General features: G+C 43.2%; 1 protein-coding gene and 1 long non-coding RNA gene across 3 annotated transcripts in view; one reads left to right on the top strand and one right to left on the bottom strand.

Annotated features, from left to right (window-relative positions):
- LOC114603976 (broad substrate specificity ATP-binding cassette transporter ABCG2-like) overlaps window positions 1–12,773 on the top strand; it is a 29,354-nt gene extending 16,581 nt beyond the window's left edge. For both annotated transcript variants that reach the window (XM_028743591.2, XM_028743590.2), the window contains 7 exons: window positions 864–946; window positions 1,848–1,937; window positions 4,557–4,681; window positions 5,608–5,762; window positions 6,824–6,913; window positions 9,337–9,437; window positions 11,001–12,773. In XM_028743591.2, the coding sequence (XP_028599424.1) occupies window positions 864–946; window positions 1,848–1,937; window positions 4,557–4,681; window positions 5,608–5,762; window positions 6,824–6,913; window positions 9,337–9,437; window positions 11,001–11,148 (792 nt within the window). In that variant the 3' untranslated portion in view covers window positions 11,149–12,773. The remainder of the gene's footprint in view (window positions 1–863; window positions 947–1,847; window positions 1,938–4,556; window positions 4,682–5,607; window positions 5,763–6,823; window positions 6,914–9,336; window positions 9,438–11,000) is intronic.
- Window positions 12,060–14,725, bottom strand: LOC144328845 (uncharacterized). Its single transcript, XR_013394136.1, has 2 exons — window positions 14,258–14,725; window positions 12,060–12,749 (listed from the first exon to the last, which is right to left on the bottom strand). It is a non-coding gene; the product is annotated as an uncharacterized LOC144328845 (long non-coding RNA).
- Window positions 14,726–14,773: the final 48 nt, after the last annotated feature.

Here is a 14,773-nt window from a genome sequence, read left to right as displayed (position 1 = left end):
TAAGTTCATAATCAGAGGTACCACTGTAATAATAAAAAACTCTTCTCAACCAGGGTTTCTGAAACTTGGACTTCAACTCCCATCATACCTAGCTAGCAGGGCCAGTGGTCGAGGGTGAAGGGAACTGTAGTCCAAAAAAGGCTGGAGTCTCAATTTTGGGAAACCCTATTTTGAACCTATTTGGGCTGCCTTGAATCAACACCCTTCTTCAAAGTTTGCTGCATACATCATCACAGGCCACTGCCAGTTATGATACTTATTTTATCATTAATATTATTTTATTAATGATATCAATAATATTATTTCAAATGTAGATCATGCTAAGAAACTGAATAATAAAAATACGCTGGGGCTGCAATTCTATTTCCCAGGCTCGGGAGGAAGCCACTTTGCATTCCAGGAACTTACTTCCGAGTAGATATGAATAGAATTCTATTGAACTGTAAAAAAAAAGAATACAAACAACAACAACAACAACAACAACAAATCATGCACCCACAAAATACATAGCAGCAGATGAGACCTCAGTAAAACAGCCATAATCTGAAAAATAAAAGTCAATTGCAAAATATAAACAGCTTGAGCTGATTTCAAATGCCTTCTTAAAGAAAAAGGTATGCCGTTTCTCAGGCTGCAGCAGGTTTAACCTGCTAAATTCCAAAGTTCTATATGAAACCATGATAACTAATATGGTGCTTGCGATGGCTTTTAGCTGCTGGAGGGTGTTTCATTGCTAACGACAAGTCCAATTTTCAGAAGGAATTTGATTTGTATTTGTCTTCAGTTTTGTAGTTGACAGCTAGTGATTTTTGCACTTGACTGTATGCGATATAGCACTGCTGTATACTTCGTTTATGTTTCAGATCTGTGTTACCGTTTTCCTGGCAGCAGTCGTAGGTGCCATATTCTTTGGGGTAACAAACGATACTACTGGTTTGCAGAACAGGTGAGCTATCCGGGGGCTGTGTGAGGAGAAAATGGCGGCAGTTTTTGATTCTAGAGAAATCTTCAGACTTCTTAAGAAGATAAGAAGATCAGGCTGGATCAGGCCCATGGCCCATCTCATACCAGCATCACAGTTGCCTGTGGGAAACCAGCAAGCAGAATCTGAGCCCAAGAGCTGTGGTTTCCTGCAACTGGAAGCATTCAGAAGCATTGATGCCTCCCATTTTGAAGCTTGGAATTTAGCTCTTGTCAATTGAAAAACACAGCCTGTAAAACAAAGACTAGCTTCTGCTTGGACTTTATACATTTCTTTTATTCTTTAACTGGATAGGACTGCTAACCAGCCAGTATCTTAGTGCTCCGTCTTGTAAAAGCAAGTGATGGCAGCTCCTCCTTTAAATTTCTGACTTCCACCAGACGTCAAAGAGAAAAACAACTACCAGATTTTTAGAAGACATCTGAATGCAGCCCTGTTTAGGGAAGCTTTTAATGTTTAATAGGTTATTGTATTTTAATATTCCGTTGGAAGCCGCCCAGAGTGGCTGGAGAAACCCAGCCAGATGGGAGGGGTATTATTATTATTATTAATAATAATAATTTGCAGAGTACTGGCGCCTCCCATTCTGCCTCAACTTACCTCCCAAGGGGCTAGTATCTTTAACATAAATTGGCAGCTGCCCAAGGACATACAGTGTAAATGCCTGTTTTCTACCAGAAATGGAGGTTACAGCTCTTTTCCCGGTGGGTGAGGCAGTGGTGAAGATGAGAACATGGGATCGTCCAAGGATGAGCTTGCTTAAAAAAGTGGGTTTCGGGGAGGAAAGAGGATCCTTTTTGTGAATATCAAATATTTTTTCAAAGGCTTTATGGTGACAATCTGTATTTTCCCCCACCCCCCATAGAATTGGTGCTATGTTCTTTATGACCACCAACCAGTGTTTCAGCAGCATTTCCGCTATTGAGCTTTTTGTTGTGGAGAAGAAGATATTTATGTAAGTAGAACACTGCTGAACAGGCAACACTGTATATTATTATTATTATTATTATTATTATTATTATTATTAGCCTTATTTATTTGTTTATTTTATTTATTTATTTCAAGAATCATCTTTCTTACCCACCCTTCACCATAAGGTCCCAAGGCAGGTTGCAATTTAAAAACGCAATATTAAAACAAGTTCAAAACATATCAAGAGTCACAGGAATAGGGTGGGTCCTAATATAAAAGGCCAGGAGACATGGAAGGAAATCAAAAAAGATCTAGAAACATGGAATAGAGTGAAGCTTTCTTGGAGAGAAAGGATGGCAGCGATAAAAATGAATCTACTTCTGAGAATGTTATTCTTATTTCAAAACATCCCGGTAATTAGAGGTGTTAATTTATTCAAGGAGTGGCAGAGAACCCTATCGAAATTTATATGGCAGAATAAAAGACCCAGAATTAATTTTAAAATCCTTACGGACAAGAAAGAGAGAGGAGGGTTCTCGGTACCTAACCTGAAACTTTATTATGAAGCCGCCAGTCTCTGTTGGATTAGGGACTGGATTACCCTAGAAAACACCGATTTGTTAGACCTGGAGGGATCAGACAACAGGTTTGGCTGGCACTCCTATTTGTGGCAAAACAAAGAAAAGATACATAAGGGATTTTCGAATCATATTATCAGGGGGCCCCTCTTAGAAGTGTGGGAAAGAAATAAAAAACTTTTAGAATGGAAAACACCTTGGTGGCTATCCCCAATGGATATACTGATAATAAAAAAGGTCAACATGGAGGGAGTAAGATTAACATATGAGGATCTGTTGACAAGAACGGATAGCGGATGGAGGATGAAAACGTTTGAAGAATTGAAAGATAGGCTCTCTGGATGGCTGCAATTTCATCAAATAAATGCGATATGGACAGCGGATAAAAAAATGGGTATGAATGAAAAAAAGTCGAAGTTCCAGATAGAGATAATTGAAGGTAAACATAAATTATTATCGAAAATGTATGATATACTATTAGAATGGGACACAAAAGATGAAGAAATAAAAGGGGTAATGACAAGATGGGCAATGGATCTGGGTTACAATATAGAGTATGACAAATGGTCAGAATTATGGTCTAGTGGAATGAAATTTACGGCATGTGTATCACTCAGGGAGAATTTAGAAAAGATGATGTATAGGTGGTACATCACCCCAGCAAAGCTAGGGAAAATGTACAAGACAGGAAACAAGAACTGCTGGAAGTGCAGGACTAAAGAGGGTGATTTCTTCCACATGTGGTGGACATGCGAGGAAATGAAGAAATATTGGGAATCTATCTATAATGAGATGAAAAAAATATTTAAATACACATTCCCTAAACGACCGGAAGCATTCCTACTAGGAATCGTGGGGGATGAGATTAAAAGAGAGGACAAAGTGTTATTCCAATATGCTACGACTGCAGCCAGATTGCTAATAGCCCAAAATTGGAAGAGTCAAAACACCCCATCAATTGAAGAGTAGCAAACAAAACTATTTGAATTTGTTAACCTAGCAAAATTAACACAAAAAATTAGGAACCAAAAGAATGCAAAGTTTGTGAACGACTGGAACAAATTCTTGACTTATATTGAAGGGAAACATAGAAATTTAAAGACTATAGTGGGTTCGATATAAATCTCATGATGTGTAAACAGACTAACTAAACGACTGCGAAGAGACAAACAGTAGATATAATGAAGCCTAAAAGCAGGAGGGAAGGAAGTCAGTAGGGGGATGAAGAGTGAGGTAGACTATTAAAGTTTTATAGAAACAAAGAAGAAGAATAGGAATTGAATTGAAGAATAACTACTATGCTTTATTTGTCAACTTTTTAATAGCCATTATCTTTTTTATGTAATGATGGTTTTGATATTCGATGTTTTGGTTTTCTTTTTTCTTTTTTGTTTGCATCTTTTTTGGAAGTGTGTGTGAAATAAATAAAGAGAATTAAAAAAAAAAAAAGGCCAGGAGACAGAAACTACATAATAAAGGTCCCGGACACACCTCTGTGGAGAAGTAATTTTACAGTATAGGGAGGGTTTTTTAATGTTTGATGTCTTATTATGTTTTTATACCTGTTGGAAGTCGCAGAGTGGCTGGGTCAACCCAGCCTGGTGGGTGGGGTACAAATAATAAAATTATTATTGCAGCATAGGGTCCACCCTCTTCCAGGTCGCTTCCCCCCCAAAAAAAAAATTCTGAGGGAGGTGAACTACCAAGAGTTCTACCCTATGCTGATCTTAACACCCAAGAAGTTCTAAAGGGAAGGAGACAGTCTTACAGTGTAACTACAAACTACTATTTCCAGCCTCCCCTGAGAAGAGGAAGTAACTGTTTTACATCTCTGGTCTGCATGACACCAATGTATATTTTTATGGTAATTTTTTTTTTAAACGATTTAATCCCTAGCATAACATTTTCTTAAAAGACTGATAAATAAGACTGAACAGACGTAGAGTTTTTTGGGGGATGATTTTATTATGGCAACATCAAAGTGTTGTCAAACTGCATACAATGTATCTCGGTTGTTTACTGTGTGAAATTATTTCAGTACTTTAAAACTTTACTTGGTAATATTGTACTGTTTATATTCATAGACACGAGTACATCAGTGGATACTACCGAATTTCTGCATATTTCTTCTCAAAGCTAATGGCTGATTTAATACCCATGAGGACTTTACCAAGCATTATCTTCACCAGCATTGTTTATTTCATGTTAGGTAAGTATGTTGTCCTTGAAGCTATGCAACAGAGCTTGCCAAGTGGATCCTGCTACAAAATTTTGTAGTGTGCAAATGCTCCTGTTCAGCTTTCCAGCCCGTCAACCCTACGCACGAGGATATTTCATCCCTCCGTCACCAGGGCTTTTTTCCAGCTGGAACTTGCCAGAACTCGCGCCTCTCAGGTGGGCGCTATTGCCATTATAAGAGAACGAGGGAGGAGTTCATGTTGAGTTCTGGCACCTCTTTTTCAAAAAAATAGTACTCTCTGGCACCCAAATCAGATAGGCATCATTTCATGACCGCGGCCTGCTTTGTCCTCACTGAAGTAAGTGTTTTGGAGCTTTGTTTTGAATTTAGTCCTTTTTGTTTCTCCCACTCCTCTACTTTTTCCATACTTCTGCAAACCTGAGATGTACGAGGGCAGAGTGGGATGGCGGTTTCACCCAGCCATTTATCGCTGGGTGAAACTGCGGCCGCTCTGCTTCCAGTGCCCATCGGCAGCTTGTTGCACCCTCGGTGCATTAGGCGCTGGTTGCAGAGGGATTCTGGAGGCAGCTGTTTCACCGGCAATATACCGCTGAGTGAAACTGTCATTGCAGTCTGCCCCTTATATCGGTCCAGGGCGATATATCGCCCAGGCCTGTTCCAAAGGCCAAGTAATGTCTGAATGGGCCATTGGCAAGTCACGCTCTTTCAGCTTTCCACCAAAAACTAAAATATGAGCAACCTCATATTATTCGTTGTAAAGCTGCACAAGAATAGAAAACATTTCGCTCATGCAGACATTATTAAATATATGGATGGAACATCATGAAAATAAAGTGTATGCAAAGTTTATGATGCGTAATAAACTAGTGACATGGTACAATATTTGACTGTATATTCTTCGTCAAACAACACACTTTTTCTTTTCGATCTGTAAGGTCTAAAGCCAACAGCAGAGGCCTTCTTTATCATGATGTTTACTCTGATGATGGTATCTTACACAGCGACTTCTATGGCGCTAGCAATTGCCGCAGGACAGAGTGTCGTGGCTGTAGCAAATCTACTCATGACCATCGCCTTTGTTTTTATGATTGTGAGTATCCTTAAATGGTTGCTAGGAAGTTGCTGGCATTGCAGCAGCTAGGAAACTGAATCAGGTGGGTGCCCCCTTTTTTTAATAACCAAAACTTTATTGCCGGAATCGCTTTTTATTGAGTTTTATAAACAACGACCACAGGAATAGTAAACAATACAAATAAATAGACCAAGTTTTCTCATGTCATTTGTCTATCACAAAATTAGCATAATAAATTTGCAGTACGATCTACAACATAGGGTTCATTATTAGTGGTCACTGTCTGAGTTCTTGGTTCCCGAATTGGTTTAAACAAAAACAATTGGAAACAGGATAGAACAGAGTTAACAGATAACATTCAATATCACATAACTAAATGCCTAATCAGGAGCCCTTGTGGTTCTGCTTAGATTAAGTATGAGAAATGGTCATTTTTCCTTTTACGTCACCTATGAAACATTATAAAGTATTGGTAAATTGATGGATGTAGGAAGGGGTTTCAAAGTGAAGCTAATACTTTATGATTAAATTTAGATCAATCAGATTGAGCCAAATGCTGATGGGGGCTGGGATGGTTCGTTTTCTGGAATACAGTGGTACCTCAGTTTGAGAACAGTCCTGTTTACGAACGATTTGGTTTACGAACTCCGCAAAACCGGAAGTAGAGTCCCGGTTCGCAAACTTTACCTCGGTCCAAGAACGGAATCCGAGGCCTCATTAGGGAAAGCGCGCCTCAGTTTAAGAACCGTTTCGGTTTAAGAACGGACTTCCAGAACGGATTAAGTTTGTAAGCCGAGGTACCACTGTACTGGCATATGTTATGAAATTAAACCACACTGGAGTAAAGCCATCTTTCTTGATCTGTCTGTGTGTCAACTGCAGTTTATTTGTTAAATCTTTCAAGAAGGGCTGATTCCCAAACAGTTTTGTACCAATTGTACAGGGTCTTTCCTTAGTCTGGTTATGTTGCATCTCACTCCTTGTAACAAAATGGCTTATTAATTCTTTATTATGTAAATCCAGATTGTTGACTACAAAGCATCATCGGATTGAATTTTTAATTATGGTTTTGTCTGCAGATTTTCTCTGGGTTGTTGGTAAATCTCACCAGTATACTGCCTTGGCTTGCCTGGCTCCAATACTTCAGTATACCTCGATATGGGATGACAGTAAGTGCTTCATGCAAAAATCATTTCCCCCCCAAAAGTAACTATTCTACCTATAATGGAGCCTTGGTGAAAGACAAACTAATCAGCTCAAGCGCTTGGAAATTCTGCCCCATAATTACAGGCATATATATATATAGTTTTACAGGCTTTGCCCTCAATCCAGGTAAAGTGAGTTGTGACAAAGGTTACAGCCGTAAACATACTTGCTAGAGAGTCTACCCACTGAATGTAGGTCATACTCCTGAATAAACATGCATAGAATTGTGTTGTAAGAGCCACTGAAAGCAAAAGGACATATCACTTTCAACGTAATCCTGATGCCGTCTTGAATGCCACGGTTAACAGCTGCCCCTAAAGTCGACCTGGGCTGAAGCACTTCATGGATTGCTGGAACATTTGCATACCAAGTCACTTAGAATCATAGAATCAAGAGAGTTGAAAGGGACCGCAAGGGTCATCTACTCCAACCCTCTGCAATGCAAAATATTCTTTTGCCCAATGTGGGGCTTGAACCCATGACCCTGAAATTAAGAGCCCCATGATCTACCGATTGAGCTGTTCCAGCTGTAGTAATCTGGGCTGAAGAATAGCTTCCTTTATACTCACCACCACAAAAAAGTCTACAGTCTGGGAGCCACCAATTTCAAATAAACCTTACCTCCATTATGTGGTTGTAAATAATAATGAACGTGCAAATATATATGACACTTTCCCCAAATGCTCAGAGCATTTCACATACAACCTCTGTGTTCCTTACAACAGTGTTTCCCAACCGGTGTTCCGCGGCACACTAGTGTGCCGCGGAACGTTGCCTTGTGTTCCGTGGGAGGGAGGCGGGCGAGTCGGGCGGCGAGAGGCGGGGCGGCGGCGGCGAGCACACGCGGGGCGGCGAGCGAGCTCCCTCCCACATCCCATCGCCGCTCGCTTCGGCCGGCCTACTGGAGGAAGGCGCGAAAACCTCGCGCATGCGCAGGCCTTCCGCCTGCGACAGCCCAGTAGGCCGGCCGAAGCGAGCGGCGATGGGATGTGGGAGGGAGCTCGCTCGCCGCCCCGCGTGTGCTCGCCGCCCGACTCGCCCGCCTCCCTCCCACGGCACACCAGCCTACCTCCGTGGGAGGGAGGCGGGCGAGTCGGGCGGCGAGAGGCGGGGCGGCGGGGAGAGGCCGCCCAGCGCGGGGCTCTCGCCGTCTGCCTGCCTGGCTGCCTGCGAGCTCGGCGGGCAGCGCTTCCGCCCGCAGCGCCCGCCTCGCGGCTCTCATTCCCTGCCCCTGCCAAAGCTCACCCAGCCAAGCCGCGCTCTCCTTCCTGCCTCGCTTTGCTGCCTCCTCCCCCCCCACCCCCAAAGCTTGGAGGTTCCCCGGCAGGAAGGAGGGAACTTAATCCTCTCCAAGGGCTGCGGAAAACAGACATGCAAATGGGGGCTTGCCAGCTCTTCAAGCGCCGCCGGCTTTCTTCGGGAATTACCGCCCGCCGAGCCCGGTAACGCTGACAGGCCGAGCCGCGGGGCTTGGCAGCGCAGCCGGCAGAGTGTGGGAAAGGGCGGCCGCCACGCGCCGGGCAAGGCGAGACTCGATGGGGAGGACACCGGCAGCAGCGCCCCCCCCCCGAAACCCGCTCCGGGCAGGTAATTCACAGAGAGTGGACAGAAGGAAGCCTTAAAGGGCTTCAGCCTCCCAGAGTGGCGGGGAATAATAATAATAATAATGATAATAATAAAATTGACAGGGGGTGTTTTTCTAGGTGAGGGGGTGGGGACTGTAATAACAAAAAAAAACAGCTCTATATCAACCGCTGTTTTGCAATGAGAAATTGCAAATAAGGAAGATCAAAAGGAGAATGTTTTTTTGGGGGGGACTCTCTTCCTCTTCCTCCTCCTCCTCTCGTTCTTGCTCCTCTTCCTGGCAAAAGGGCTGCTGAGACCCCTTCTCTCTTGGGTGCCGGTGGGTGCTGTGACGTTGACGCTGCTGTGGCAAGTGCCTTTACTTAGCAGAGTGCATTCCCCTTTACACAGGAGGGGAGGGAAAAAAATTGAAACTTACACTTTCGTGCGTCCCTCCCGGCGCGACGCTGCGCGCTGACGTCACGGGGCTGTAATGGTGGTGTGCCTCGAGATTTTTTTCATCAAACAAGTGTGCCTTTGCCCAAAAAAGGTTGGGAAACACTGCCTTACAACAATATTACTCCCATATTGCAAATGGAAGAGGGAATGTTGAATGATAATGGCTTGTCTGATATCACCCAACAAATGTCATAGTGGAAGTGAGGACTAAATCAGCAAAACAAACTCACAGCTCATTTTCTATCCTATACCAGCTAGAAAAGAATAGTCTGCACACTACAACATTTTTACATGAAACTACGCTGCAACAACTCTCTTGCTGTTACTATGCCTTTATATCATTTTTTCTTTTTAACTTTCAAAGGCACTGCAGGTTAATGAACTTGCTGATCTCAATTTCTGCAATGTAAGCATGAATGAAAATTGGAGCAATTCTAACTGTACAGATCTCAGCAAATTACAGATGTAAGTAAAATATATTTCCATTCTAGCTAGATCTAACCCACTTAGCAGGAGGCACCTACAAACCCCCACAAGAGTACTGTTCACATTAATATGACGACTGCATTCAGACATACTGAACCATAGTTTAATGCAATGTGAATGGACCTAGGTGAGCCTTGGGTTTAATTTACTTCCCTGTCCCCTCCAAAAATGGTCATTGTTTTGGATGCCTCCCAGGGGAAGAAAGGCATTAGAAAGAAATTGCTATGTTATTGTTTTGACACTACACTATTTATGATAGCAGTGACACTATGAATGGTTTTAGCGTAATCCCTTTAAATGAGGAATTCTGGAAACCCCTGAGCCAAATCAGGTCAGAGGGACATTTCACTATACTGTATTTATCTTATTTCACACAAAAAACTGCTGTCTTAATTGCAAGTTAATTCATAACCATGAAACTAGGATCATGCTTACTGCCCACTCGGAGGCATATGGAAAATCCATGCATAGTCTGTACGCTTTTCTGTGCTGAATTTAATCTTGGTCATGCTGGATGGCCCGATGGAACATAGGAAGTTGATTTATAGCTGGGGGTGGGTGGGGCTGATGTAGTCTCACCACCACTGCCCAAGCAGACCCCTTCCCCCAAAAGATCCTACTAATTTTGCAGTAATGTCAAAAAAAGAAGTTAAAATTATATACAGCACTGGGGTTAGGTGGAGAAGTTTTTAAATCTGCCAAATCCAGTACCCTGATGGGAAGGCAAGTTCCTTGGTCATCAGACTGATCATCCATGGAGTGCAGAGGGGTCAGTATTCCTCCTCTTCAGCTGACCAAGTGAGGATGGAGGTTGTGTTCTGTGTGGTGTCTACCTTCATTCTTAGCCCAACCTACTGTTGCCAAGTGGTCCCCAGAGTATTGGCTAAGATGCACCCTTAGGCCAAAAAGCTTAGCTATCCTTGTTTTATAATGAATCAGACCGGTGGTCCATCTAGCTCAGTGCTGTCCACACTGATGGCAGTGGCTCTTCAGTTTACGATAGGGAATCTTTTCCTGCTCCACTATAGTAGATGCCCAGGACTGAAATTGGGACTTTCTAGGTGGTGCTGTGGGTTAAACCACAGAGCCTAGGATTTGCCAATCAGAAGGTTGGCAGTTCGAATCCCCGCGATGGGTGAGCTCCCGTTGCTCAGTCCCTGCTCCTGCCAACCTAGCAGTTCGAAAGCACGTCAAAGTGCAAGTAGATAAATAGGTACCGCTCTGGCAGGAAGGTAAATGGCGTTTCCGTGCGCTGCTCTGGTTCGCCAGAAGCGGCTTAGTCATGCTGGCCACATGACCTGAAAGCTGTATGCCGGCTCCCTCAGCCAATAAAATGAGATGAGCGCCGCAACCCGAGTCTGTCATGACTGGACCTAATGGCCAGGGGCCCCTTTACCCTTTACTACCATTGGGAAAGGGTTATGTGCTCTTTCTGTGCTAAGCTGCAAAGTCACTGGCTACTTCTGGAGGGGAGGGGGACACTTATAATACGTTGCAATTCTAGGACTAATTCTCAAAACCTCTACTTGTACTTCTTTGTAGGTGCACTGGAGAACAGTATCTCAAAAGCCAAGGGATCGAACCAACTGCATGGGGCCTGTGGCAGAACCATGTTGCACTTGCTTGCATGACCGTAACTTTCCTTACGATTTCATACATGAAGCTGCGTTTCATGAAAAAGTTCTCTTAAAAAGCAACAGCTTGGAAAACAGATCTATGATCCAGGCTGCCCTGGGGGTGTCATAAGTAGCAGAGCTAAAGGCATGACTATTCTCTTCTGCTGGCAGTCTTATTTCTTTCTTAGAACACATAATGGAGAAAAACATTGCCCAACGTCTGCATTTGTAGTGCACCAAAATATTCTCTTTCAATATTGCTATACTTATTTAGTGGCACTTCCAACTGCAAGCAGGCAAATGCCTGAACAGTTATTTTCAACTAGCCTGATCCAATCAAGACTGACTTGTAAGCTCTGTAAATTTCAGTGGGAGAGAGTTCATCATGTGTTTAATTCTCCAACAGAAACCAATAGGATATAAAGTGTTTAAGTTTGGAAGGAAGAATATTTATTAGAACAGTTTTTGAGAGGTTTGCCCTCACATTTTGAAGTGTGTAAAGACAAACAGATTCAACTTAGGAAGAAACTTGGGTTTTTAAAATGAAGCCCTTTTCGTTCACAGGGCTTTGGAATACAACTTCTGCTACTGCTTTGATAGCACTTTTGGTGTGTTTGGAGCATGTTACACAGATTAGCATTATACCCATAAAACTTCCCTTATGTTCGGTGCATGAATGGAAGGAGGAAAGAACAGGATTGAAGTCTCACTCCCCCCACCCCCTTTCTGGCCCTGTCCCCCTGGTGTCCATGCAGTTGGCATGGTGTTTGGAAAGGAGAGGCTGTCATGCATACTGTTGCACACAAATACACACAGAGACCTTCCTTTTCAGACACTGCACAAAACATTGACTTCGGGGTGGAGGACTTCATGCATTTATTGAACGTGAGCTAGAGTGTCATGTGAAAACCCGTTAAGCCAGTGTATCAGATACGCAAAGCAGCATATACTAGGATCTCAACAAGGTTTGCTTCATTTTTAAAAAAAGAAAAGCAGCTTTGGGAGATGGGGTGAATGTGTGTAGAGATTAAGTGGGGCAGGGAGCTGGGAGAAAGGATGCTCCTTATTTTCATCACTGCAGGTTACCCCCCCCCCCCAATGGCTTCCCATCCACAGTGTTTGGAATCAGTTTGCCCACTTTCATTTAAATCAGAATTCAAACTATTATTATTTCATTGCATGTAGTTTGTGAAATATCTTCTTTCTCTCCCCCCCCGCCCCAAATAGGAGCTAGTCAAGGAATTAGAATATCTCAAATTTAATTTAGAAATGCTTTTATTTAGGGCATCCTATGAATGGGAAAGTTTTGCATATGAATTGTAACTAAATAGTTGAAAAATAACTGCTTATTATACACTTTATGAAAAGGATCGTGTTCCTTGAAGTGCAATCGGTTACAGATACCCAGTATTATGGTTAATGATTTTTTTAAAAATGTTAAATATTTCCTTTCTGTTATGTAGCCTCTTTGTCCCATTCTGAGTTTAGGTTAGGGGGCAGTACCTCGTGAGCTGAGTTGGACCCTGAATGGCTCACAGCTTTATCACTTCAACTCACCCTCAATCTACTTTCATCTCTGCTGTGTGCTGATATTCTTACTGATGAGTGTGGGCCTTAGGGAACAAGGGCAGACTGTCATCTTACACTTGTACAGCATTTTGTTTCTGTAGGTACCCTGAAAATAAACAAACAAATAATATCAGATGCAGTGAATGTGTTTTGGCTTCAGCCTTTTCAGACACAGGACCCACCTTTTACACATACATGTGTTTGGGGACCCATTTTTTAATCTTAAACCATATATGGTGGTTAAGTGCTCTTGTTGCGACCCACCTTGGATCAGGCTATGTATGACCCAGTAGCTGGTCCTGACCCACCAAATGAAGACCAGTGAATGAGTGCAAACTGCTGCTCCCTAAAACAGTGGTGCTGTAAGCTCTGGCCATTTGGGTGGAAGTTCAGGGCTTCCTACTCATCAAAATGAGCAAGAGTACTGCCAAAAAGCACCAGGTTGGGTTTGCCACATTTTGAAGTACCATTTTAAAGAGCAGTCACCACCAAATAAGCCTGATTGTAGGTCTTGTTGTAGGGTTAGCTTCCAGGTGCTGACTGATTTTATCCTTGGTTTAGTATAGCTAGAAAGATATAGTAATAGTAATAATAATAATAATAATAATAATTTATTATTTGTATCCCGCCATCTGACTGGGTTTCCCCAACCACTCTGGGAGGCTTCCAATAAAGATTTAAAATACATTAAAATGTCACACATTAAAAACTTCCCTAAACAGGGCTGCCTTCAGATGTCTTCTAAATGTCAGGTAGTTGACATCTGGTGGGAGGGTGTTCCACAGGGCGGGCGCCACCACCGAGAAGGCCCTCTGCCTGGTTCCCTGTAGCTTAACGCTCTCTTTATGTATCGTGAGAGCAAACGGAACACATTTTAATTAACACTGCAGTAACATACCTAATCGACACTGCTGGATATAATATTCTTTTGATCTTTCCTCCTTTCGGATAAAATAAATAAACTCAATAAATAATAACTAATTGTGTTAATTGTGAAAAAGAAGAATACACGGGGGTGGGGCAGAGCTGGCACAAGCCATTTTGGTGCCTGAGGTAAACCACAAAATACCCCCCCACAGGTTCCCACCTCACGGGAGAAGAAAGGGTGAGTGAAGATCTAAACCAGAAACAAAGAAGGAGGGAGAGGCAGTGGAGGTACAGTGGTTAGAGCATTGAACTTGGACCTGGGAGACGAAGGTTCGATGCCCCACTCAGCCTTGAAGCTGACCTTGAGGGCTAAGCCACTACCTCTCAGCCTAGCCTGCCTCACAGGGTTGTTGTGGGGATTAAATGATGGGCAGGAGAACTAGGCAAGTCCCCTTGGAGCTGCATGGAGAAAAATGGTGGGGATATACATGCAGAAAACACAGTGGTACCTCGGGTTAAGAACTTAATTTGTTCTGGAGGTCCATTCTTAACCTGAAACTGTTCTTAACCTGAGGTACCACTTTAGCTAATGGGGCCTCCCGCTGCTGCCGCACCGCCGGAGCACGATTTCTGTTCTTATCCTGAAGCAAGGTTCTTAACCTGAAGCACTATTTCTGGGTTAGCGGAGTCTGTAACCTGAAGTGTCTGTAACCTGAAGCGTCTGTAACCCGAGGTATTGCTGCTTACTTTGGAATCAAACGCTCTTTTAATTCTCCAGCGCCCAGCTGTCCAAAAGCTCCAGCTCCCCACGAGAAAACTCTCCTGTTGTTGCAAACGGCCAGTGAATGCCCCTTCCCACAGCTCACGTGGACAATGGTTTGTGTTTCCAGGGCTTGGATTTGCTCTTTCAGAGATGGACACATAAAAAAGAATATTCATTTGTATAGCCAAAGGGGTCATTGACATATTTAAACCGTCTAGAAAGGTAAATGGTGATGGCTTGGGTTCATGAACTGCAACCTGAGGTACCACTGTAACAAGATCCTGCTGACCCTGGGGATCCTGTCGCCTCACCTTGTCCCATGGGGGCGGGGGCAGCCCACATAACCCAGAAACAGGAGCCCCCCTTGGCTACACCAGTGGGAGGGGCTGCCTCCCAATCAAATAAATCAATTTTTAAAAAAACCTTAATTGAGATTCTGCCCCCCCCCCAACATGAAGCCTGCCCCCCCAACATAAATCCTAGCTTAGCCCCATCCATGA

The sequence above is a fragment of the Podarcis muralis genome, chromosome 9 (genome assembly GCF_964188315.1).
Source record: "Podarcis muralis chromosome 9, rPodMur119.hap1.1, whole genome shotgun sequence".
Lineage (NCBI taxonomy): Eukaryota > Metazoa > Chordata > Lepidosauria > Squamata > Lacertidae > Podarcis > Podarcis muralis.
This window is presented reverse-complemented; position numbering and strand designations above follow the sequence as displayed.